This window comes from Zonotrichia leucophrys, chromosome 4, assembly GCF_028769735.1.
Source record: "Zonotrichia leucophrys gambelii isolate GWCS_2022_RI chromosome 4, RI_Zleu_2.0, whole genome shotgun sequence".
Classification (NCBI taxonomy): Eukaryota; Metazoa; Chordata; class Aves; order Passeriformes; family Passerellidae; genus Zonotrichia; species Zonotrichia leucophrys.
In genome coordinates, this window is record NC_088173.1 from 69,371,942 (window position 1) to 69,399,576 (window position 27,635).

Genomic DNA, 27,635 nt, shown 5'->3' on the forward strand with positions numbered 1-27,635 from the left:
AGGCCCAGGAATGCTCCTCTCTGGGCAAGCTCTGCTCTGCCCTGGAGGGAGCTTAGCAACCCCACAAGGCCATTGTGTTCGTTCAGATCCCCAGCCAGATGGAAATTTTCTTTTTAAAGGCTGCCCTGAGCGTTTCCTCTGGTGAGCCATCCCAGCACGGATCTCAGCCATGCTCAATCCAACATCAGCACATGGATCCCACTCTCCTTCCTGCCCAGACAGCAGGACAAGAGCTCTTGACATGCAGCTTGGTTGCCCTGACTTTTTCCTTCTCTCAGGAGACTTTTTTTTTTCTTCATTTGCATCTGGTAAATAAGAACCTTCCTGATATCTCCCTTTGGATTTGCCAGACTGGTCAGTCTTGTCTTTATTTTTTTTTTCATTAATTTTATTTATGTCCTTTTGCTGAGTCTCATGATTCTAAGATTTGTTTTAAGCTCCCCTCTGGGGCTGAAGTCAGGCAATTATTTGTGAATCAAGGAGCAGGGAGTTGGACACACATATATCTTTCCCAAGCATAAGGAACACTGCAAAAATATTACCTTTAAGGGAGTCTGTACTAAAAGTCAGATGTCAAACGCCTACATCTTCATCTTCCTTTTAATTTTTTGAATAATTTCAAAGTCCATCTTCCTGTTGACCATGCTTTATTCAGCACTATCTGTGTCCTGAATCTGCTGCCCTTCTTGGGCCTTCTTCTTGGAGGATGAAACAAGCAGCTCAAAAGGCAATTCCAGGGCAGTGTTGAAGTGAATTGGATGGAGCAGAATGATTTGAGGGTATGGGTTGGAATTAGATGGTCCTCAAGGTCCCTTCAACCCCAAACCATTCTATGATTCTGTCATTAAAGCATTGCCTTAACCATTAAAAATATTTATTGCAGAGTTTAGTTCGCAAGCCCAGGTCTGTTGTGAGAAATTCTTTCCCTTCCCTCTACTTAGTTCTGCCTGGGTAGAGTACACAGAGCTCCTGTTAAAAATCAAGAAGCAGGGAAAACTCATGGAAATCACAGAATATCAGGTTAGAAGGGACCTGAAGGACCATCTGGTCCAACTTTTCTTGGCAAAAGCACGATCTGCACAAGATGGTCCAGCATCATGTCCAGCTGAATCCTAAAAGTGGAATCCACCACTTCCCTGGGTAAATTATTCTAATGGCTAATGGTTGTCATGGTGAAAAATTGTGTGCAATAGAAATATCCCCAGGAATAACTTGTACCCATGACCCCTCATCTTTTCCAGGTGACTCCTTGTAAAAAGGGAGCCACAATTTCTTTGTGATAAAACCTCCCCCTCAGCCTTCTTTTCTCAAGAACTTAGCAAGCTCAATTCCCTCAGCTTTTCCTCACATGGCAGCTTCCCAGTGCTTGGATCATCTTCCTGGCCACTCTCTGGACCCTCTCCAGCCTGCCCACATCTTTTGTCCCTGGTGGGGACCAAAATGGAACACGCTGAGTAGAGTGGCACAACTCCTTCTCCATCTCTGCTGGTGATGCTCATGTTGATGCAGGTTTTCCTGCTGGGTGGCCTCCACTCCTGAAGTGTCAACTTCCTCAGTCTGTTTGGTATTGATGCCTCAGGTTTTGGCTTTTCTATTTTTCAGATTCTGTGCTGCTTTAGTGTGTGGGTCTGGGTTTCTTATTAGGGCATGATGAGCTCTGTGCACAGAGCAGGGAGACAAAACAATTCCTGCTCCAGCTGGGCACCAAGGACAAATGATCCAAATCTCAGCCCCAAGAGCACAAACGCCGTGGGCTGAAGAGAGAAAAACAAGCAGGATGGGACTGCATGGGCTAAAGCTGGAATTGAACAATGAACTCCAATATGCAAATAGACCAAAACAGATAAAAGTGAGAGACCCAATGACCAGGTGTCCATTTTGTGACCATTTTGGTTCATCTTGGGTGCAGCCCTGGCTGGGCTCTTGTGCTGCCCAAGGTGCATCCATTGAGGCCTCCTAATAAATCCCTACTTTATTCTTTAGCTCTGTCTAGTCTCTTGTTGTAGATCAGCCTTCACAAGGCATCAGTATCATCAGGAAAATTCACCAGGATACACCTGATCCCATCATCCAGCTCACTTAGGAGATGTTAAACAGCATTTCTTTTTTTTACTTTTGTTGAGGCTGGGATTGAAGGTACTTGAGATGATCGTTTGTGTTTAGACTTAGGTGTTTATTATTTCTTATCTATGTTATATTTTCACAGCAGTGAGTTCTCTAGTCTTTTATTAACAAGGTACAAAATGGTTAACTATTTTTTCTTATCAAGTCCTTTAAGGTTAAACTATTTAATTGAGAAATGACACATAAATTATTTTTACTTTTAACTTAATAACTAATTACTTGAAGTCTGAAATGTGGACTTTTTTGTCTAATTACAAAATATTACTTTAAATATTACTTTAAATTATTACTTAAATTTATGAAGAAGAAGGAATAAAGTAAAGAAGTGGTTTCTGCTCTAAAACTTCTATTTTGTTTCATATATATTAGGATATTTTAAAACTCTAAGTCCCCCTCACCTCGTATCAAAAAATCACATTCCCAATAATATTCAGCAAATTACAAAGTTCAGCTTGCTCAGGAATCAAACTAAGAGCAGCTATATGTCAAAAAAAAAAAAAAGAAAAAAAAAGGGAAAAAAAGCCAGTTTATGATCTCAAGCCCTGGAGCAAGATCTGTAGAGCAGAGCAGAGTAGAGTAAATACTTCACAGGATCTTGCCCAAAGCCTGTTCTGTGCCCCATGCAGTGCCCCCATGGTCCCACAGTGTAATTCCTGTTTTGTGAAGTTCAGGGTCTCTGTCAGAGCAGGGGGGCTGTGTGGCAGCCCACCAGCCTGGATCTGCAGCGTGGAGCAGAAGCTTTGCATTCCCTGCCCTGTGATGTGGCACCAGGGCATCTGGAGGTGGTTAAGGGAGCACAGTCTGCTGGGGCAATGTTGGGGGGCTGCAAAGCCAATTCCTTTTATTTTTTTTTGAGGATGGGCTCTGGAGTAAATTGTTCCTGGGCCAAATTCATCTAGAGGGGTCTGGCTGGACCACGCTAAGCAAATTAGCAGTATTCACAATTCTTGAAATTAGTTGTGAAGTTTCTGTCAGGGAACAGTGTAGAGGAACCTGTGTGGCTTCAGTGTAGAGAAACCTGTGTGGCTTCAGTGTAGAGAAACCTGCGTGGCTTTTCACTTCACCTTCCACTGGTGAAACTCTCCCTGTGATCAAAGTCCTGTCCCACACAGGGGAGAAATTGGTGCGTGGGAAGCTTTGGCAACTTCTCAGAGAGCATCAGACCACCAGATGATCATGACATTGAGGGTGAAATCCATCAGGAGTAACCTTGGATGATGTGATGAGCCAGGAGTCTGAGTCCAGTCATCTGAAACTGCTGTGATCCATCTGCCCTGTGGCTTACACTCAGGATGAGATAGATCACCCCACTCTCATCACAAAATTTGCCCTCTAAGACAGTGACTGTGAGAGGAGCTCCAGGACCTGCTCAGGTGCCTGAACTCAGGTGATTCACACAAAAGCCACAATTTTGAGGAAATTGGATGCCTCATAAACATCCTCACACCAATTACTCCCACCAGTGGTCCAAATTTCCAGGATTACTCTGAGATCATCTCCAATATTTGAGGGGAATAAAGGGCAATTTTGGTAAATGTCCTACTGATGTGCAGCACCTTAGAGAAAAGTTTTGGGGACATCACTAGGACCATACTCCTAAATGTTGGGAGACAGGTTTGGGAGCCCTGGATTTGACAGAGAATGACCAGAGCAAGGCTCTGATTCCTTATCCTCCTCTTGCTGACACACAAACTATAGTATTTGCAGGGATCCCCGACAAGGGGAGAGAAGGATGCATTTGACTCCATCTTATTAGAAGGTTAATTAATTACTTTATTATACTCTATTATTTTATACTATATTACATTATGTTACATTATATCAAAACTGGATTTGCTAAGTACTTAACTCTGCACACGACTGCTCTGACTTTGGTGACTGTCAGCTGAGATAGGCCCTGGTAGGCCAGGGAAACAAAACACCATCACTTTGGGTAAATGATCTTCATATTTTGCACAAACACAGGCACAGCAAATGATAAGAATTGTTTTTCCTTCCTCTGAGGTTCAGAGAATGGGAATCTCAGAAATATTCTTGGGAAGAATTCTGCCTTGCTTTTCTCTGGGAAGAGAAATGTGGCGACAACAAGCCACACTCAGGCCTCAAATTTGAGATGCTGCTTGAGAGTGTTGGTGTTTTTCAGAGCCCTTGACTGGTTTCTCCTCCCTTTGCAATCTGCCAGACAAAAGTTTCCTTGATCTCCACCACACCTAAATCTTCCCTCCCTGCCCAGCAGGGCCCACACACCAGGTTTGGCATTGCCAGGGCCTCTCCAGGAGCTCCTCTCCAACCATGATCTGGGACAAAACACTGCCTGGAAGGTCAGCAGTGGTCAGGGGAGTGGTGGCTCCTCCCTGCTTCTCTTTGGGCCAGACCAGGATGCACCTAAATGCTGGAAGATAGGTTTGGGGGCCATGAATTTGATGGTGAATGACCAGAGCAAGGCTCTGATTCCTTATCCTACTCCTGTTGGCACACAAACCAACCCAGACATCAAATCTGAGATCCTGCTTGAGAGTGGTGGTGTTTTTCAGAGCCCTTGACTGGTTTCTCCTCCCTTTTGCAATCTGCCAGACAAAGGTTTCCCTGATCTCCATCACACCTAAAGCTTCCCTCCCTCCCCACACACCAGGTTTGGCATGGCCAGGGGCTCTCCAGGAGCATCTTTCCAACCATGACCTGGGACAAAACACTGCCTGGAAGGTCAGCAGTGGTCAGGGCAGTGGTGGCTCCTCCCTGCTTCTCTTTGGGCCAGACCAGGATGCAGAAATTGGACTCACAGGCAGCAGGGAGACAAGCAGGCAGCTCACTGGGGCTTTCATGGGGAAGCTGCTGCTTATCTGTGACATTGTTTATGGGGTTGGCTGGAGGGCTGACAGGCCTGAGGAATTCCACCCGATATCCCAATGCCATCGTCCTCCAGGGAAAATGCTGGAGTGGCTGTGAACACGCTGTCCTCCTCCCCAGGCCAAGCAGCTCTTGGATCCCTCCTAGCAGGGCAGTGAACTCCCTGAGCACTCCAAGGCACACCAAGGAGGTGTTAACCCTCTAGGGACCCTGGTAGGCCTACAAATACCCAGTGGAGGGGGCTGATAGAGAACAGAGGAGAAGGTCAGGAAGGAGCAGTCAGAATCTGAGTCCCACCACTGGGAGAAGTCCTTGCTGAAATCCAGACCCTTCTCCCACAGCTTGGCAGCTGCTCCAGGGAGGTTGTCCATCATGGGGGCCTAGGAAGGAGCTGGAAAGGAGATGCAAGCTGGGGATTGAGCAGAAAGGGACAGCTCATGGTTCTTATCATTTACTTTGTGAGAGTCAGGAAAAAAAAGAAGGAAGAGAGTGAGGGTGAATTTAGGTTGGATACAATGAAAGGTTTTTGAGCATGAGTGGGCAGGCCCTGGCACAGGGTGCCCAGAGAAGCTGTGGCTGCTCCTGGATCCCTGGAAGTGTCCAAGACCAGCTTGGACAGGGCTTGGAGTACCCTGGGATAGTGGGAGGTGTGGAATTAAGTGGGCTTTATGATCCCTCCCAACCCAAACCATGCCATGATTCTCTGGCTTCCTTTGGCCAGGAGGACCCGCAGTGAGCAGCTGTGGTACATCCTATGCCAGGGCTTTACCAGCTGCAGTTCTGACCTGCTGCTCTGATATCTCCCAAGGCAGTTCTCAATCCCCTTTTGAACCTTTGAGGCACATCCAGGAGAAGCTGAGGTGATGGCACACCTGTCCCCACCACAGTTCTAATCCTACAAATGGATTTCTGGAGCTTCCTAGCTCAGAAACAGTGGTTCACACATTGTTAATTTTTTTTTGTTAGTTTTCCACGAGTTTGGCCAATCAATTTTTACCTCCTGCTTGCAGGGACATCCACAGCTGAGCAACCTGCTGTGAGATGAGCCATGTCCTCTTCTTAGCTGTTCACCTGCCACCTCCTGTGGGAGGTTTCACCTCTCCTCTCCTGTGATGGCACCTGTAAGGCCCAGCTCTCCAAAAGCTATTTATTTGCAAGCCCATTCCTGATACAAAGCCCACACCAAGCAACAGCAACACCTTCATCAGTGTTGAGCAGTCCTGCTGGTCCTTGCATTTCTAAGTTGGGGCAGCACTGGGACATGACTTTGTCCCTTTGTTCTTCCCACCTCTCCCATGTCTGCAGCATTCCTGCTCCATGGACTATTCAGGACATGCTGCAAAGCAGGGACCTTTTACAGCAAAGATGCCCTTGCCAGCTAAGCCTGCTCATGAATTCTGGCTGTACACTCGGAGCCAGGGCCAGAATTTAGATTGGACTGGCTCCATTTGCATTGGTGCATTGGTCTTATTTTTTTTTTCCTTGTTTTGCTTTATTTTTTTGAGCTCTGAACACTGGGACCAGCAGCTCTGAACAATCCAAGTGATATCACCTTCCAGTGAGTCATGGGGAGGGCAGGGTGGAGAAGGGCAGGCGAGGAGAGATCATGAGATTGTGTCAGCTCAAACAACCTAAAAAAATGGGAAATGTGTTTGGATACATGGAGGGCAGATTGCGTCCACTGCCACCCACCACAGAGTGTCACAGTTTTGGGAATTATGCCCACTATGGTTCCAGAGATTTTTACCTGCCTGATTTTCCCCAAATGTGAGCATTAACAAGTAACAATTAAAAAAAATTTAACAAGTAACACATTAACAAGTAACAATGAAAAGAAATTTAAAATGTTATGAGCACATACCTTATTGGCTCAACTTCTACATCACCAAAAACTGAAGTTCAATCTTCAGATCATGCTTAGTCTGTAACTTCAGTCACTTTGCAAGCTGCAAGCAGGCTTTTCCTGAGCTCACCTGCAGCCTTCTTAATTTCTGAATGGTCCTGAAGACAATTATTTAGGGTCACAACAGGAATTATTTAGGGTTACAACAGGACATACTGCCCTTGCCCTGAGCCAGCTCTGTCAGATTCAGATCTTGCAAGATGTGGGATGATCTTTTTATAAAATGATGGAAGGGATAAAGTCCCCAGTTGGACTGTTAAGACCTCAGCATTATTTTTTATTATAAATCCTGATGGTTGTCCCTAAGGTGGATGTCACCAACCCCTCCTCCCTCACCCATTGAGGTGTTGAGCTGGATGCCCAGAGGGCTCATTTTGAGTGCTCAGCAAAAGCTCCTCTTTAAACAAGACCAGGTTTCCTATTGGATTGTGACACAGATCCTATGGAAATCATGTTTCCTATTCTTTGATGTTGCCCTGTACTGGCCTTGATGCTTTTGGGGCCAGATCACCAAAAATTACTCTTACACCAAGATAACAGACTGAAGTGCTGGTGCTTCACTCTGTGTTGCTATTCCTGATCTTTTACTTACATTTCTGGACCTTGGACACATCCTTCTGTGTTTCCTGAGGGTCCATCACTCAGTACTGACTTTCACTTATTTATATAGAAAATGTCACAAAGCCCAGCCCAAACTCCCTCAAAGTGTTGTTGCTTATTTGAGTACATTAAAGCAAGAGCTGATTTCTTAGATTTTTTACTCATTCCTTAAAAAAAACTCTCAAATCCTCATATGTTCAGCCTTCCAGTGCCCATCAGAAGATTCTGATGCTCCAGCATGTGCAGAGGAGCTGTTCTGGGGATTCCCTGCCCGGTTCTGTTCATCCCAGGGTGAGGAAATGAGGGAACTGTGGCTGCACTCAGGACACGTCCCTTCGAGGGGCACGCTAATTTGCATGGTAATGAGGATGCTAATGAGCCCCTTGTCTTCATATGTACACAAGGTTCTCGCTGGGTGAAAACCAGCCAGAGTTGAAATTCAGAGAATTTATGGCTTCTTTTCCTTTTCAATTTGTGTTTTCTATCTGGATGCAAAAGACAAAGCACGTAGTACAGAAACTGCATTGTGCCCTGAAGTGCTAAACACCAGATAGAAATTATTATTTTAGCAACCATCAGGCTGTTTAGGCAAGCACCAATCTCTTAAGTAGCCTGGCTCAAGCAGTAATTACCAGCTGAATTTAAAAAGAGACCCTTCTTTTATTTGCTTTGTTACCATAGTTTTTTGTTTTCTTTTCCTCTCTCTTGAGGCTAAAAACAAAATGCTCCACAGAGCTGCAGCTCCTCTGAGAACCCAGAGCACACAAACAGGGTTCACAGCAACACTGTGGGGAGTTCCTGGTCATTAGCCTTTCTCTGTGGGGAAACTGAGGCAGGAAACCTCTCCCTGACAAGGCAATAAGCAGGGTTGCATGTTCAGTGAAGTGCTTCATCTTCCCAGGCACATCCATGGTTCCTGTAGGTCCAGAGGGGTGGGATGGGGGCACAGTGAAAAAGGGAGAAAGTACAGCCATGGTGGGGTGAAGACTGGAGATGTTGTGTGGAAGGCAAAGGGGGATGGTCCCAGCAGCACTGGGGTGGTTCAGAGCTCCTGGCTGTCACTCAGGGTGGAGTTAAAATCAAAACTGGTGAACCCAGCAGCCCAGAGCCAACATGGAAATCTCAGCACTGTCCCCAGGAGAATAAACTCCTTTTATCTGGAACAACAAAGGTGGGGTCACTGCCCACAGAACTGAGCCCTGTGTTAAGGGAGCTGACAGGGAAGGTGGAGAGAGATAATTTATGGGGGCATGGAGTGACAGATGAGGGGGAATGGCTTCAGACTGGCAGAGCAGGGTTAGATGGGAATATTGGGAAGGAATTGTTCCCTGTGAGGGTGCTGAGCCCCGGCCAGGGTGCCCAGAGCAGCTGTGGCTGCCCCTGGATCCCTGGCAATGTCCAAGGCCAGGTTGGACAGGGCTTGGAGCAACCTGGGATAGTGGAAGGTGTCCCTGCTCATAGCAGGGGATTTGGGATGAGATGATTTTTCAGGTCCATTCCAACCCAACCCATTCCATGATCGTTGCTCCATTCAAAGCCACCACCAGCAGCTGCTCATTCAGCTGCCAATGCCTTCATTTCCAGGAAGGCCCTGAGTCTTCCCAGCACAGAGATGTCAGTCCTGCTCACTGTCCTCATTCCATGCCCCCTTCAGCACACACTGACAGCCAGCCTGAGCTCCTGCCTGCCTTGGGTGGGCCTTCAGAAGATATTTAATCTGCTTTGCCTTCCCAAAATGCTGGGATGTGTCTGTGCTCTCCCACATAGCCGTGGTGGAGCTGCCCACGTACCTAATGTTGAGTCTGGCTGAAAAGTCTCCACTTTTTAGGGATGGGTGTACAAAAGCTTTGCTGGAACCAGTTCTCTGAGCTTCCTGGAGGATGGTTTTCCTCCAGCAAACAGCCTGGGGAGAATTTATGTAGTGTCAGTCATGAATTTCTGGCTCCTGGCACCTGTTTTACTGTTTTGACACCAGGCTTAGGAGCGCCGGGGAAAATAATAATGATATCTGGAGTTAATGTTATTTACTAAAATACAAATTAACGCTCAGTCACATGGTGGCATGATTTGTCATCTGGAGCTAAAATTAAAAGAAATTAAGGCTGAGTCAGAAAGTTATTTCAGATCCAAGTGGGGAATGCTGTTCTGAGGCCATGTGGGAGCAACACTGACATCTTCTGGCTCAAAAAAAAATTTATCTCCAGCTTTTTCACCGAGAAAAACACCGGGAAAATCTGCAAAAACCTAAGGAGGGATGGGGTGGACAAAAGTGTTTTAAAGTATCAAGGACAAGCTCTGGGGCAGTGGATATTATCTGAGCCCCCCCTTAGCATCAGCACAGAATCTGAACAGAGGGTGTGTGACACTGATGACCCAAAATACACAAGAGGAGGAGGTGAAAGGGTGTTACTCTCCTCTTAGTGCAGGTGACAGGGCTGTGGCCGTACTTTTATGCTGAAGTCCATAAGTCTGGAGGCAGTAAATTACCTGAAAGTCACATTCCACTAGGCCAGGTTGCTCCAAACCCCATCTAACCTGGCCTTAGTTCCAAGGGTGAGGAGATACAGTTTCTCTGGAAAACATGTTCCAGGGTCTCACCACCACCACACCATCAGCCTTTTCTACACATCTCCCCTCTTCCATACTGGATTAACCACCAGCTTTGTCACTGACACTACATTAAAAGCTCCCTGGGCTGTTTGCTGGAGGAAAACCATCCCCCAGGAAGCTCAGAGAACTGGTTTCTGTGACCGTGTTCACAGGGGTCTTAAGACAAGGGAAGAGATGAGGATCTGACTCCTTTCAGAAGGTTTGATTTATTATTTTATGATATATATTATATTAAAAATATACTAAAAGAATAGAAGAAAGGATTTCATCAGAAGGCTAGCTAAGAATAGAATAGGAAAGAATGATAACAAAGGCTTGTGGCTCTGACTCTCTGTCCGAGCCAGCTGGACTGTGACAAACATCCCACATGGGCCAATCACAGATGCACCTGTTGCATTCCACAGCAGCAGATAACCATTGTTTACATTTTGTTCCTGAGGCCTCTCAGCTTCTCAGGAGGAAAAATCCTAAGGAAAGGATTTTTTATAAAAGATATCTGTGACAGGTTCCAGCCAAAGCCTGGCTATAACTTCCCAAGAAAACTCCTTGTCAACTTCCTTGTCAAGCCATGACACTTTATCACCTTACTCCATTGTATTCTTCCACTCTCTCTAACCATGTTCCTTTCAATCTTATCCAAGACTCTTTCTTCTGGAGGAAAACCATCCTCCAGGAAGCTCAGAGAACTGGTTCCAGCAAAACCTGGCTATAACTTCCCAAGAAAACTCACCTCCTTGTCAACCCATGACACCTTATTGCGTTACTCCGCCGCATCCTTCCACTCTCTCTAACCATGTTCCTTTCAATCTCTCCCAAGGCTCTTTCTTCCCGTCCCTGAAGCCCTCGGAAATCGTCTTCAAGATCATCTTCTGGCTGGGATACTTCAACAGCTGCGTGAACCCCATCATCTACCCGTGCTCCAGCAAGGAGTTCAAGCGCGCGTTCATCCGGCTGCTCAAGTGCCAGTGCCGCCGGCGGCGCCGGCCCATCTGGAGGGTCTACGACCACCACTGGAGAGGGGCCTCCATCAACAGCTCAGTGCAGGACTCAGAGACCGACCTACGGCCCAGGATTAACACCCTGAACAGCTCCTTCATATTTAACTCCTCCTTCCAGGAGAGGGGCAGTAAGAGGCGAACGCTCAGCTTCAAGGGCTGGAAGATGCTGACGCCTTTCCAGAAGCCGGCATCCACCCAGCTGAAGGAGAAGATGAACAGCCTTTCCAACAAAATCCGGGGGGGATCCAGCAAAGGGGGGGCCACAGCCACCTACAAGACAGAGGTGGAGTCTGTCTCGATTGGGATCCCTCATGATTTCACAGAAACCATCGACTACCAAACCCATGACTTAACAGACTGCTGTGGGCTGAGAGAAACAGATATTTGAGGCCTCTGGGGCAGCTGTCGATGGTTTCTTTAGAGGTATCCAGAATAAACATGGAGGGATACCACCTGTGGGTCTGTCAGGCAGGCTGGAAGCAGCGATCAGGTATTAAATGCAGTTGCCCAAAGGTTGTCCAAGCGTCCCCCACGTGGAGCTCAGCCCCTTCTGTGGGGTTGTGGGTTCCTCAAATTAGAGCCAATGGCATATCCCATTCTAACAAGCCGCAGCAGGAGGAGAAGGTGTGGATATGACCTTAGGGCAAGAGCTGTCTCCTCTGGTGGATGGCTGTCTTTGGCTTTGGAAGAAGCTGTGCAATTAAGGGAAACCAGGATGTCTCCTTTGCCTTAAAAACACCACAGTGAAACCTAATGGAAAGGTTGAATCCCAAAAGTTGCCAACCCTGCCTTAGTACATGTGGTCATGTCTCCATCCAGAGGCAGCAGCCAGGAAGGGCCCTGCCAAGCAGGAGCTGGCAGCTGATCCTTTATGTGGGTGGGTTGGGATCCTGGAGGTCCTGAACGGGACATCCAGATGAGGCCTTGGCTTTGGAGGGAGAGCAGGCTGGGGTATTCGCAAGCAAGGTGGAGGGATCCCAGCTCTCAGTCATCATCTCTGCAGTGGCCACAGCTTTGGCCCTCCCACATCACCTGGTTTTAGGCCAGAGGAGTATTCCAGATGTGTGCACTGTTGCCAGGGGGTGTGCAGGTCTCTCTCCTCTAATTCCATCCTGTGAAGCATTTTGCATTTCACACTTGCAACCCACCTTGCTTTAGTGAACATCCATCTGTGACACACAGAGAAACCAGCTCCTTTTGGTGTCAGTCACCCCAAAACCTTCCGGTCCCCTTCTTTGCTCTCGTTGTTTTTCTCAAAAAAAGCAGGATAAAAAAATGCATCCCAGAGGCTTCGCTCAGGACAACAGGAAACAGCCTCAAGTTGTGCCAGGGAAGATTGAGGCTGAATATTAGGAAGAATTTCTTCACTCAAAGGGTGGCCAGGCACTGGACCAGGCTTCCCAGGGCAGTGGTGGAGTCACCATCCCTGGAAGCGTTCAAAAGACGTGTGAATGTGGCCCTGGAGGAGGTGGTTTAATGGTGAATGGGTGGTGCTCGGTTGATGGTTGGATTCCAAGAGGTCTTTTCCAACCATAATGATTCTGTGATTCTGTGATGAGTGTCCTCAGCCAGCCTGTGCTGTGGCTCAGGAAAGGTGGGATGGCTGAGTTGGGAAGTTTGCATTTCCACTGCCCACAGAGCCCAAGCTGAAGTGGAGCTGAGGTGCAGCTGGAGCTCACTCAAGTAGAGAGATGATCTCCCCACTCAGGGTCATGCTCATGATCCTTCTCCCAAGGGACTTCCCACATGCTTCATGCATCCAGCTTCTGGTGGCTGCCAACAATGGCCTTGGTTTTGCCAAAAGTAATGACAATTAAAGTGGGTTTTCCCTGCTCACAGTCCCAGAGTGTGAGCACCCCTCAGGAAGGCATCCTCCAGGAGACTGCAGGGTCTGAAGCCATGGCAAGCCCACCTTGACCAGGCAGCTCAGGAAATGGTCACCCAAACTCTGCTTGGCCGTGGATTGCAGGCACTGGTTACAAAATTCAGAGTGGTTTAATCAAATTCCAGATAACGAGCCCCAAGGAGCCACCATCAGGTTAAGCCGTGAGCAGGAGACACGCAGGTGGTGGAGACAGAGGAGGGATCTGAGGGGAAGTGCCTCAAGCCAGGGAACTAAACAGGAATGGGAAGTTCTGAGAGGTGGAAACAGGCACTGAATGTGTCCTGGGTGGAAACTGCTCCACACCAGCACTGCCCCTCAAACCCTTTCATGGAAGTGCCTGCAGCACATCCAGCTCATTCCACTAAGGGTGGGAAGATTAAAGGCTGCCAGGCACAGCAAGGAGAATGTCACCTTTCTTTCTGATGTTCTGATTTGCATTAAAGGAAAACGGAACAGGAGGCAAGTTGGATTTTTTTTTTATTTTTTAACTTTTTTGTACAGTGCATATTGGGACAAGATATCTGGAGTTGGCCCTGTCTCAACACCCTTGACTTGCTGCAGGACAAACTGGACCAATTATTGCACAAATACCAGCAGATTTTGTCCAGATATTTTCCTCCCAGCAGCAAATCCCAGCACTTACACTGAACTCAGACTCACAACCACCTGCATGTTCCCCAGCTCTGCAAAACCAGCCTGAGGTTGCCAGCTCTGTGGGGAAATAAAATGGGAAGAAATGGGAGCTTCTGTGGGGAAATAATTTTTCCCCTGTTTATTTGGCTCTGAAGGGAATTGAGACCTTACAGTGATGATGGGGTGGCACAAAAAGTCATTTTTTAGTGTGAGGACTGCAGCTGCCACTGGTTTCCTAGGTGTTTTTGGGATCCTGATGGGAAGCACTGAGGATGTGGCACAGAAGGGAGCAGGGAGAGGATACCCTTGACCAGACAGACAGACAGACAGACAGACACACTTCGCTGTGTTTATATAAATGTGTCATTTCCAAAATACCAGGCATTCTCCTACAAATGGGCAAACATCCCTCTATAAATGAATATTTAGCAAATGCTGGCAAGCAGTGCATTCCCATAGATGAGCTGGTATTACTGCTTACACTTCTCCCTGATCTTTTCAATATATTTTTTCTTTTTTTTTTCTTTTCCCCAGTATTGAAATATTTATAATTACAGCCTCCAGCTCCTTGAAAGCTTTTTGAGAAGGAAAAAAGGATTAGTCTGGAGTTTTGCTGCCTGTCCATCCCAAGTCTTTACAGACCTACAAGGGAGAAAATAAAGTCAATTTAAGCACACACATGGCACACACACACACATGAATGCCCAAATTCTGGCTCAGTTACTCACTGTATTTGATCTGGCCCCAAGAGATGCCCTGGAAGGAGCTGCAGGAAAGCCTTGAGCTCTGCTGTGCTGCATTCAGGCAAAATTCTTGGTTTTCACCCTGCTTTCATTTGGCATCTTGCATCAGAAGCTGTGCCAGGACTGGACTCTGAGGCTGCTCATGCAGAGCTTCCTTTAGAGGAGACAGGGCTGTCTTTGCTGGCAGGGAGGAAGGAAAATCTTGCATGAAATATGACCTGAGTGTCTGGAATTGAGCATTTCTCCTTGAATCCCCTGATTTCCAAGCCCTCCAAAGTTTGGAAAGAGGGGCTCAAACTTTCAGGAGTTAAATTCAGTCCAATCCCACAGATTTCCCTGGATCCACAAGGGTGTGACTGGCTGAGGGAATGGCCCTGTTCCAGCAGGTTTTCCAGGCAGGCCATTTCCCAAAGCACCTGCACCTCAGTTATCCATCAGATCCCACCTCATTGCACTGGCTCCGTGTCACAATTGCATTCCCAGACCTTGCTGCTCCACGGAACCAAGGGTTGGGGGTGGAAAATGAGATTTTGTGTCACTGGACTCTCCCAGGTCCACGAGGGAAGGAAGGTCCCTGTCAGCCTGAGCTGGGCTGCAGCTGGGTTGCATTACTATTGTTTACAGTGTGTATATAAGTGTACATTTTCTTTAGCAGAACGTTGGAATTTTTTATGTATAGATTTTTATTTTTCATCCCCAGATGTATTTATTAGCCGGAGTAATTCTGTTTTGTGTTTCAGGTTTCTGCCAGATTGATGTAAGCTCTATGAAACAGAATGCACATATTTTTGTTTGTTTGTACCAAATACATGCACAAACCTGTCTAAAACGTTGCTGTAAATTGTTGCTGTGTCTGATTTTTAAAACAAGGGTCATAGGGGATAAAGGAGGGAGGAAGAAAAGCCTGAAAATTATCCACTCTTGCTTATTTCTCTGACATTTTTTTTGCAATTTCACAGGGATAATCTTTCCCAGTTGGAAGAATTAATGATAAAAGAAAGTCAGGAGAGGACACTCTCAGTTTCTTGACACACAGGCATGAAGAGATTGCACCAGACACATCTAGAGAGCAGGTTTGGATTAGATATTAGGAAAAAATTCTTCCCAGCCTTTCTGGTGAGGCCCTGGCCCAGGGTGCCCAGAGAAGCTGTGGCTGTCCCTGGATCCCTGGAAGTGCCCAAGGCCAGGTTGGACAGGGCTTGGAGCACCCTGGGATAGTGGAAGGTGTCCCTGCCCATGGTAGGGGTGGAATGAGATGAGCTTTAAGGTCCTTTCCCACCCAAACAATTTTGGAATTCTTATCTATATGATGCATATCTGAGATTGGGAAGGGAAAGGAAAAAGGTAAAATCTAAAGGAGATCTAGCATGAAAACACTGGATCAATATTTGATAGCAACCAGAGGTGAAAATTATTTGGGGGAAGAAATGGAGACTGGAAGAGATTGAGAATTACCTTGAAAATATCTTTGCACCTCTGAATATGAGTAATTTGACTCCTGTTTGCTTTTGGGATCATTCAGTTCAAAAAGGGTAGAATGGATTTAGAATGGACCAAAGCTACGGGGCAGTTTCCATCCAGGGAACATTTAAATCAAATGGCACTCTGATGACTGAGAATCATCCAGGTCTGTAAAACCAGCAGTGCTGGGGAGAAGACAAGAAGTGAGTGAGTGTTCACTGCCTCTCCTGGTACAAGAACTAAGTGACATCAAACCCAATTATCAAAATGAACCCAGTGAGCCAGGTAATTCTTCTCATGGCTCATTTTTGAAAGGGGGAACTCATCACCACGAGATATTGCATCTGTCTGTAGGGGTTAGAGCAGCAATTATGTGCCTTGGTGACAGATAAACCCATCAAGGGCAGTTGGAAACATTTATATAATCTCTGAGCTGAGAAATCCCTGAGGCAGCAATTGCTGTCAGCTGGGAGGATATTTCAAGGGATATTTCACTGCTGGCGTTTTGGTTTTTTTTTTTCCCTCTATCCCTTCTGAATTTCAGAATTCAGAGAGGGGACTCAGAATGAGCCAGGCTCTGGGAAGGTCCTGCCCTGTCTGTGTCCCTTCCCTCTGCACACTGGCAGCCCACCCATGCCAAAATTCCACCCTGCATTTCCCTGCCCAGAGGCAAAAATGAGGAGGAAAAATGGAAAACTCAAGTTTAGTCCCAAAAAATGGAAACCTCAAGTTTAGTCCCCAAAAAAAAATTGAAAACCCAAAGTTTGATCCCCATCACATCATCAGGGTCAGAAGATTTTGCCATCCTTGTGTGCCAGTTCCTGCTGGGAAATTTCTTTTGTCACTCAGAAATTGAAAGCCACCCCCTCGATAAACAGACTTTTGCAATCTTTTGCAGGACAGGGATTGTAGCTGGAACTGGGAGATGCCCCAGAGGTTTCCCAAGAAACTTCAGCCATCCTGGGCAAAGGTTTGTGGTATTTTCTGGGACCCCCATCAGTGGAAGTAATGATGAATCTGACTCCATGTTCTCAGAAGGCTAATTTATTATTTTATGATACTGTATTATATTAAAGAATACTATACTAAACCATACTAAGGAATACAGAAAGGATACTTACAGAAGGCTAAAAAGATAATAATGAAGACTTTCCAGAGTCTTGACACAGCTTGGTACTGATTGGGCATTAAATAGAAACGATTCACATGAAACCAATCACACAATCACATGTTGGATAAACAATCTCCAACCACATTCCACATGAGCACAACACAGGAGAAGCAAATGAGATAAGAATTGTTTTCATTTTCCTCTGAGGCTTCTCAGCCTCCCAGGAGAAGACCCTGGGCAAAGGGATTTTTCAGAAAATGTGGTGGTGACAAAGGTTCCCTTTTTTTTTTCCTCTTTCAGACCTCTGTGGGTCCCTCCCTGGGGACTCACAGCACACAGAGTGACACCAATGACAAGAAGGTTTTGGGGTTTTTTTGGTACCTTCTGCAGGATTCAGCTCATGGCTTAAAACCTCTCCATTCCAATGAGGTGTCTGTGAATGAGACATATTTAATTCTCATTAAAGAAAAAAAAATTAATTCTGGATTGATATGGGCATTTCATGCCATTTGAGCCATTCTAGGTTATCCAAGACATCTGCACACGTCAGGAAATAGGACAGAAAACCTGATGTGCAAAAATGGCTCAGGATCATGGCAGAAGGACCTGGCCTGGGACAGAGAGAAACTCAGAGTCTGATCCCTCCTTTTCTCTTGGGAAAAGAGGACACAGGATATTCACTGTGGTGAATGTCACTCATCCCCAAAAGTCAGATCAGGATGGACACCACCACCACAAGCCCCGGTGACATCCCAGGACACAGAGTCCTGCCAAGAGGCCAGGAGGGATAAATCAGAGACTGTAAATGACACTGAGGTCCCAGGAGGCCATTAAAAATAAAGGTTTACAGCAAAAATGTTCAGTTCTGTTCAGTTCAATAAACCAAACCTGCCCAGATTTAAAGATTTCCTGTGTGCAATGCTGGTGGGTCACAGATGTCCTGGGGTTTGAGAGAAGGGTGTAGGCATCAAAAATCGGTTTTATGCACTTTCTCAGAACATTATCTGGCATTTATTGTGCTCAGATGTCCAATTTAACTCTTTATAACACAGCCTCCAGCAGGACATTTCACAGAGTTTGGAGGTTGCTGGACTTTCTTCACTCCTCTCTTTTGCCTCCAAAAAGACTGAGGCAAGGAGGGACTCAGCCAGTCCAGCTCACCATGGCTAAAAATCTCACTAAAAGAAAGCATTTGGAATTTTCACAGAAAATCAAGGCCTGATCCAGCTCCTGTGCTGGAAATTTACTTTTCTTTCCTCTGCAGCTGCTGCTTTCAGGATGAAAAAAAAGAAAAATAATTTAAAATAATTTAAAATAATTAAAAATAATAAAAGAAGAAAAAATATCCCTCAGGGCTATAGATGATTGATAAATCTCACTGAAATGTGACCATATTTAAGTGGCAGCAGCACTGCCTGCTCAAGCCCTCTGCTCTCCCCTGGCAGATCCATGGTTGCTTTAAAACCTGGCAGAGCAAGGGGTGGATCAGGAATTTGAGTTCAGCTCTGGCAGGAGAGTGGTTTTTGGAAAGAGAAGGTCCCAAATCTCAGAAGGTCCCCATCCCTGCCCAGAGGCTTCAGCTGGAATTATTAGGAGAGGAACACCATGGTCCTTCTCCTTGTCAGTGGAGACTTCCCATTCCCAAAGCTTGGAGCAGGTGTTTGAAATTCACAAAACTCATAGAAACACATGAAAAGACCCCCAAAAAGCCCCAAACCCAGCAGAGGAGGGTTTTCCAACAGGAACAAAAAACCAAAATTCACTTAGGCCGAGGTATCCCAAAAGCTCTTCTTCATTTGCAAGTTGGAAATTGGAATTTCTCCACACATCCTTGGGAGAAGGGAACCCCCTTGGGCAGCCCTGTTTTTCTCACAGCAAGGTGGTTTTATGGGTTTCAGAGGTTTGCTGCCCTGGCAGCACAGTTGTTAATATTTGAGTAAATTGCCATTGTTTTACGTGTGTTTATTACTGCAGATGATTCACTGGACAAATCCAATTTCACTTTGATTGCTGTGGGGCTCTCATTTCTCAGCTCTTTCAGAGCTTCCAGCTTAAATGCTGCTTCTAAAAGCTTCAGGGGGCAGGGGAGGGGGGTTGACAGGGTATAAATGTGGTTTTATATAGGTGTATATTCATATATTTGTATTAATAGATATGTCTGTTCAGATCTGCACATTAACACAGATAAATATGTGTAGAATTTATCCTTCCAACATTTTTTCTGTGTTCTCTTTGCCAAAGCACTCATGGGCCTGGGTCCCATGTGCTCATCAGACCACCCAAAATTCCATGTGTTCACTGCTGAATCACCACACAAGTGATGCAGAAATCAATAATGAATGTTCTGATATTCCACTGCTGAAACCACTTGCCCTGCTGGGATGTGGGGATGGGAATTCTCCAACCCTGGAGTCCAGGCAAATATTTATCACAGTTTTGGGTTTTTTTTATTTATCATTTATTTTTCAGGTAGGATGGGGTTTGAGGCTTCTGAGGCTCCTGTGAGCTGCATAATTCCATGTTCTGAGCAGTTCCATGTGTTTGCTCTCACCTTTTTTTTAAGAATATTAATAAGAGCAACTTTTAGATGTATATATATAGTGATAGGATGAGGGGAAATGGCATTAATCTGAAAAAGGGCAGATTTAGATTGAATATTAGGAAGAAATTCTTCCCTGGGAGGGTGCTGAACCCTGGCACAGGGTTTCCAGAGAAGCTGTGGCTGCCCCTGGATCCCTGGAAATATCCAAGGCCAGATTGGACAGGGCCTTATTCCTCACAACACACTCCCAAGGAATTAGAAACTGGAGGTTTTGTTTCAATTTTTTTGCCTTGGCCATCTATTTCTGGTTGCACAACAGGTATTTATCCCACCTCCAGCTTTTCAAACTGAGCAAAGATGAATAATTGTGCCAACAAATTGCCTGTGAAAAGGAATAAACACACCCCTGCTGATTAATGTACCAGGAGACATGATTTAACTTTGGTATTCAGTCTCCACATTCTCCAATCAGCCTCTAAATTATCATTTTTGCTCTGGCACAGAGCTGTTCCTGAGAGTCTCACAGGCTCCAACTCATCTTGGGAAGCAGGATTCTGTCATTCAGCAGGCAAAGGAATAGAAAATTCACTTTTCTAGAAGGGAGATGGAAAAAAAATTAAATTTAAAAAATAATTAAAGATTTTAAAGTAATAAAATTCAAATTAAAATTTAAAGCAAAATTGACACGGGGAATTATTAACAAACAGAGCAGAAATGTGAGGGCAGGGAGGTTGAAATGCAAAACTTGGGAGAAAAGAGAGAATTCTTTTGCAATGCATGATCTGCTTGAGGGAAAAGTAATGGGGTTAATGTAAAAATTTGTTCTCCTGCCCTGCTTATAAAGGAGGTCAGGCTCAATTATCAAAATGTGCTGTCTGCCCTTAAAAATAAAAGTTTTTCTGCCTGACTTGGCAAGTGCTGCTGAGCTTAAAGTATTGTCCAGAGATTGCACCTGTTTTGCAAAGGAGAAAACGATGTGCTGAGGCATCTGCCATGGCCCAAAGGAACCTGAAGGGAAAGGTAAGGACTCCTCTCCCTCTCCCTCTTCCTCTTTTCCCAAAAATTTATTTAATTTTTAGTTTATTTTTAGCTTTTCATTTAATTTTTACTTTATTTTTATTTTAATTTTTACTTTATTTTTTATTTAATTTTTACTTTATTTAAATTTATTTAATTTTTACTTTATTTTTAGTAGTGGCCCTTTTCCCGTCATCAGAAGGGTCTTTGCATTACATTTTTTACCAAGGGCCCCCTCAGCTATTTTTGCTGCTGGATATTGGCCAGATCAGTTATTTTTTGACCCTTTTCATTTAGGTATTTATTTTGGAGGGATTTATTAGCAGAGAGGAGAACCTGACTGACAGCCTGAGAAGTTTCTCTCACTCCAACCTCTCTTTAAGAAATTGGATTTTGGCACTCAGGACATGCAAAGAAGGGGTCACCAATGGGCTTCAAATCACTGGATATTTCTAACTCCTTTTTCATCCCATATCTGCTTTCAGGATCCAAGCTCTCCTGTGGTAATAATTGTTTCCCATCTGCTGTCCATGGATGTGTGTAATTAATCCACAAATTATAAACCGTCCTGTCCAGCCCCACCATCCCTTTTCCAATGAAGGAATCTTGTCCCAGAATCCCAGAGTTGTTTGTGTTGGGAGGGACCTTAAAAATCACTTAATTCCACCCCCTTGCCATGGGCAGGGACATTTTCCCTGTGCCAGGATGCTCCAAGCCCTGTCCAAGCTGGCCTGGAACACTTCCAAAGGTGCAGATCCCAGCCTACCTGAGCAGGAGGTTTTTCCAGACCTCTCCATTCCCTCCTTCCCTTGACCTTTTCCAGGTCTGTTCCCTCATTTTTAGGAGCACGTGGCCAAAGATAACCTGACTATTTCAGCAGCAGCTCCTCCAGGGTTGTCATTACATCCACAACACCATCATGCACATGGAACAAGGGTATTTTTCTTTATTCACAATTCCTTTCCAAGCAATCCCTACCATTTTTTGACCACAGAGCTGAGGTTCCCATTCCAGCAGCCCTTCCCTGGGTGCTGCTGCCTTCTCCTGAGTGCTCGACCACCTCAGCATTGAATTCACCACCTGCTGATCCAACAATGAGACATCTCTTACACAAATGTTCACAGTTAGCATTAGCTTTGCCCTGAATAACAAAGGATCATCACCAAATGTCGGATCTCAAGATCTCAGTCCTGAGGTGCTGAGCCACCGAGACCACCTTGGGGGGCTCGAGAGTCCTAGAATGTTGCCAGAAGTGTCTGGTAGCTGGACTTTAGTCCTACACAAGAGACGACAAAGATGAGGGCTTCACCGGGGTGAATGGTGAAGAGATTAGCTAATTAGAGGGTGAGACACAGAGTTTAAGATTTATGTACAGGGGGGTTTAGAAAAGTAAGATAGAAGAATTGGAGTGTGTCCTGTCCTTCTTCTTCTTCTTCTTCTCCTCCATCTTCTTTAGTGATAGTAGCACCTTTAGATTGGTTATTACTGAGAGTGCACCGAATAATAAGAATAAATGGTATTAGAGAAAAATGATAAATATTGTACACGTAACAATGAGTATAAAGATACGTGGCTGCCCCGGAGGGCGGCACAGTGTGCTCATGGCTGACTGCTGAGCAGATCTCTGTTCGGCTGAAAGAAAATCTTTTAGATAAACAATTAATAAACATAAAAACCAAAAGAAAAACTAAAGCCTCTTCTCGTCCTTCGATACGCGGGCTGCCCCAAGGCCACCTCGGGCCTTTCCAGGCCCCTCAAACAGCCGAGATAAACCGGACAACCAAACTTCATTATTCACATTTTTTCCCAGGTCTTTTTGGAATACAGCAACAAATGTGGGATCTAATAAACTTTGTCCAGTGTCAGATATTACTTTAATCATACCTTTTTCTTCTTCTTCTCTGTTTATTCCACCTGTTATCAAATCTTTATTCCACCTTTTACCTTATCCTGTGACAGCTTAGAGGGAGGGGAACTTTTTCAGGATAAACTGCTGAACGTACAAACACAAATAAACCTTTATAAAAGAAGTCAATACTGACTATATGGGGAAAAAAAGTGGAAGAGGAATGGGTAATAGAGAGGAAATAATATCACAGGAGAGGAATTTCAAAGACCATCAGGATTTGGATACTGTCTACAGTATATCTCACATTCCAACTTCTCTAAATCAAATATTTTTTCCATGGGTGCAATGCACAGTTTAATAGCAAAGTCCAATGAGACAGGCAAGTACAAGGTAAAAGAATTTGTTTGTTCATTTATTTTAAACAAGAAAATGGTGTTTGTGTCAATGTATTTCTGAAAATACCACTGGCAACAGAACAGAATGATAGACACGAACATACACAACTCAGAATTAGTTTATATATTTTAATAATTTAAGTAAATAGGGAAAAAGTAGGGAAGTAAATAGGGAAATATTTAAGTAAATAGGGAAAAAATCCAAAATCCATTAATTAAATTAGGTTAGAAATATCTAACAGAGCTCAAAAATATTCCAAACCCTAGGCTTCTACAAGAGGTAATATCTAATGGAGGGATAAAGTATCAAAATAACTGAAAAAGGATTATGAAATACCATTACATGAAATTGGAATCTCTTGGACAAGCACAGAACAAAAGGAGGAAAAGGCTCCCAGCTCTGGAGCTCATTCTGAGGCAGGTTGAAAGAGAATCTGGGTGAACCTCTTGCTTTGAGAGTCTCAGATCAAAAAAAACAACCTGAATATCAGCATGAGTTGAAAAGAAAAGGGGACAAAAAATGAAAGAGAAAGAAAAAAGACCTTAGTGTTTGCATAGGCCATAAATATTTAATCAATGAAAAGAAAGGTTAAAGCAGTATTATGCTTCCCCATCCAGGGCAGATATCTGGACTTCCATCCTTGTGGCATTCACATTTTCTGAAAAATGCCTTTGCCCAGGAATGTTCTCCTGGGAAGCTGAGAAGACTCAGAGAAAAGGAAAACAATTCTTATCTCATTTGCTTCTCCTGTGTTGTGCTCATGTGGAATGGGTTTGGAGATTGTTTACCCACAGGTGATTGTTCCATTGGACTCTGCTGAGTCAGGACTCTGGAAAGAGTCAGGAGTTTTCATTATTATCTGTTTAGCATTCTGTAAGTATCCTTTCTGTATTCTTTAGTGTAGTTTAGTATTCTTTAATACAGTATAGTATAATAAAGTAATAAATTAGCCTTCTGAGAACATGGAGTCAGATTCATCATTCCTTCCTTCATCTGGGGGGAACACAAATACGATACATGCTGGAGATCAGCAGCTCTCCAGGTGATTTCCCTGGGATGGGGACAGTTTGGATAAGGATGCCACTATGCTGGAAGGTGACCTGGACAAGGGGCTCCAGAGGCCACAGTAATGGCCAGGAGTTTGGAGGAAGCACTCAAGGAGATGCTGAGGGAGCTGGGATCATCCACTCCAGAGAAAAGAAGGTTTTAGGTGGATATCTGGCTGCACTGCTGCAGTGGGGGTGCAGAGACAGAGCCAGGCTCCCCTCAGGGCTGATGGAATCAACATCCACCAAGGGGAATTCCAAATAAACAAATAAAAAGTATTTCCTCTGTGTGCAGTGCAGCCCTGAGCCAGGGATCCAGAAGGGCTGTGCAGCTACACCTTGGAGACACCTGAAACTACCCAGAACAAGACCCTGGGCAACTCAATGCTGGCCCAGTGTGGGGCAAAGAGCTGAATTACATACCTCCAACATCATAAATTCCTCAGTGCTACAATTCTTTGGAAATAGATCCCATCTGTGTGAGGCCTCCAGCTTTAGGAGATGGGTTTTTCTGCGGGCCATCTCCTCCACCTTTAAAAGGTTTTTCTGTAGGCCATCTCCTCCACCTTTAGGAGATGAGTTTCTCTATAGGCCATCTCCTCAGCTTTAGGAGATGAGTTTTTCTGTAGGCCATCTCCTCCAGCTTCAAGAGATGGGTTTTTCTGTAGGCCATCTCCTCCACCTTTAAAAGGTTTTACTGTAGGCCATCTCCTCCACCTTTAGGAGATAAGTTTTTCTGTAGGCCATCTCCTCAGCTTTAGGAGATTAGTTTCTCTATAGGCCATCTCCTCAGCTTTAGGAGATGTGTTTTTCTGTAGGCCATCTCCTGAGCTTTAGGAGATGTGTTTTTCTGTAGGCCATCTCCTCCAGCTTCAGGAGATGGCTTTTTCTGTAGGCCACCTTTTGTCTTGGGTGAAATTCCTCTTAGCCTAGAGTGAGAAATGCCAACTCTTCTTCCATGAGGTGCAGAGGGCAGAGCTTTACATTTTCTCCTGGAGAGAAACAACCAGATTAGAGGCTCTGAGGAGCCTCAGAAGCAGCAGCTCCTATCAGGCCTCAGAGCAGCTGCTCATACACTCCTCAAACAGCCAGACTTGGCTGGGCACAGTTCTAAAGACACATCATTGAGAAACACTGGCTGCCATCCAGGATATTAAAAAGATAATAAATAAAAAATAAAGAAGTAAAAGTGCTCTTCTGCCCTGCTGGTTTTGATTTGTTGACAAGCAGGGGGAGAAGGCAGTCCCTGTTGTTTGATTTCAGATGGGCTCTGGAGGTCGGCACGCCCTGCACCCCGGCAGGGCTCATAAATCAGGGATGACCTAAGTTTTCACCACCCAAATTTGCTCTGGCTGGTCAGAGCTTTTTGTTACATCTTTCCCATCTTCAGAAGGGTCAGAAACTCAAAAGGGCACCAAGGTCAAGTGGTGTGTTTCCAAGGAAAACCCTCCCACCCTGAAATCCCAATATTTACGTTTGAGTCTCACCAAGGTGGGTGCCAGGAGAGAGGAGAGGAGTCCATGGAGCACAGCAGGAGTTAGTGTCACCACATGGATGACATCAAGTTCACATTTCCAGCCTCAGCAGGGTCTGGGAGCCATTTGAGGGCACAAAGAGCATTTACACAGGGAATGGAGAAAGTTAACCAAAAACGTGGCTGGATTTTTCTCGCTTTCTCCAGAAAAACAACAAAAACAACAAAAAAGTGTGTAAATATCATCAGCTAGGAAAAAAATGCTGATGACTGGAAGTGAAATTTGCCATTGAAAGTGGAAAATAAATGTGGTGCACTCAGAAGCATCTAGACTTAGAGACTGAGTCACTTTTATGCTAATACCTCCTCGCCGCCTCCCCAGTGAATATGAAAAATGGTTTTATTTATTGTAATTGATGTTTATGATAAAAGCACTTCCATATCCTCTATGTACATACACAGTTACTCAGAAAGAAAATTTATTTTTTCTCCCCTTTTTGTTTTTGTTTTCCATAAATTCTTCCTTGTTTTCTCTTTGGAAGGTGTGGTTTTCATGCAAAGCAAGCAGCAATATCTGCTCGGGTGTGTGAAGGCAGAGTTGGCTCACACGGGGACCACACTTCCATCTCCCCTGTCCCTGGGCACCTGTGGCACCAATTGACTCTCACTGATGAGGTGCACAATTTCATTTTTCATGTCCTTCTCCTCCTCTTTATCCTCCTCCTTAATGACTCTGAACTAAGAAGAAAATTGTTCCAGGTTCTGGAGGGCTCTGATCTCAGAGAGTTGCAGTTCAACAGAGGCCCAAAATGCAGCACTGAGCTGCAGAAAGATCACCTCCAAAGGAAATAAATAAAAATCTGACAGTTGTTCTGATGTCTGGGAGGGCTGGTTGTGAGCATTCCCATATGAGAGCCTGCTGATCCTGATCTCTCCCGATGTTTGGTGTCTCTCAGTTGTGGCTGGCTCAGATCTTTCTAATTAGGAGTTTTGAGCCACACCAGCCACACATTTCCTTCTCTCTCCACCTCCTTCCAAAACCTAGGTGGTGCTCACAATACTCTCCATTCATGCAGGGATTGGGAAAATCTCCCACTCCCAAATTTCTTCCTCAGTATCCAATTTATCACTCATCTCCACAACAGAGCAACCATCCCTCCTCCACTCCCACACTAATGAGCTGGAAATCATTAAAATTTGCATGATTTGTGGTCTCCTTGCATCCAGAATTCCACAAACACCTCGGTTTTTATCCTGGCACTGAGGTGGAATGCAGCCAGAGGATAAAGCAGAGCTAAGGATTGTAAAGATATCTTGTGTTTCCTGGCACTGAAGGACCTGCTGGAGAGCTCATGTGGCATGGACATCACAAAATCCCACCAGATTAAACCAGAGGTACCACAGAGGGGCCAGTTCCCTGCCAGGTACATCAGAGGGATTTCAACATTTTGATTGCATCCCACACAGAATCACAGAATATCTCCATTTGGAAGGGCTCCAGAATGATCATCGAGCCCAGCTCCCTGCCCAAACCCATCAGTGAAAAAAGCTGAATAATCACATGTGAAGGGACAAAATTGAGATCAGATTCACCAGAAACTGCCTATGTCAGGAAAAAAAAAATCCAGCAAAGAATACCTTTGCCCTTCCATGAATGATTCAAACTATGCAGAGAAGCTGCCAAATGTTTCATATGGCTGATGCTACCAGGGGTTTTGACTGCCTGGAAAAGGGCCAGTGCTATGATCAAGCATCTAAAACTTGTGTTTGGTCAGAGCAGCAGCACTTGTGGCTCTCAAAAGCAAACAGCCTCTACCAGGCAGGCATGGGGCTCCAGAGGGGCTGACATGACCCACATCCCCCTGGCATTTGGAGATGACAGCCACTGGCAGGATGGATGTGAAATTAAAAAAGGAAAAACAATCTTTTTGACAGTGGGAGCATGGACTGTCATTCCATGGACCAGGAGGTGCTGCATTATTGAAGTAGTTAAAGGGAGCTTGTGAAAAAAGAGAGAAATGTTTTAAACAGACAGTGATAGAACAATAGGGATGGTTTAAAAGTAAAATAGGGGAGAATTAAATTCGATATTATGAGGGAATTGTTCCCTGTGAGGGTTGGCAGGCCCTGGCACAGGGTGCCCAGAGCAGCTGTGGCTGCCCCTGGATCCCTGGAAGTGCCCAAGGATGGGGCTTGGAGCACCCTGGGCTAGGGGCAAGTGTCCCTGCCCAAGGCAGGGGGTGGGACTTGATGGGCTTTAAGGTCCTTTCCAACTCAAGCCTTTCTGTGATTCTGTGAAAATTTCTCACTGAAATGTGGAGCAAGAACACCTGCCCAGCAAAGAATTGCATTTCTTCCTGGCGGTGTTTCCATCCAGCAACTCATGTGCCTGCCAC

General features: G+C 45.2%; 1 protein-coding gene across 1 annotated transcript in view; it reads left to right on the plus strand.

Annotated features, from left to right (window-relative positions):
* ADRA1D (adrenoceptor alpha 1D) overlaps positions 1-15,166 on the plus strand; it is a 48,052-nt gene extending 32,886 nt beyond the window's left edge. Inside the window, exon 2 of the mRNA XM_064712009.1 lies at positions 10,902-15,166. Coding sequence (XP_064568079.1) covers positions 10,902-11,470 — 569 coding nt within the window. The 3' untranslated portion in view covers positions 11,471-15,166. The remainder of the gene's footprint in view (positions 1-10,901) is intronic.
* The last annotated feature ends 12,469 nt before the right edge of the window (positions 15,167-27,635 follow it).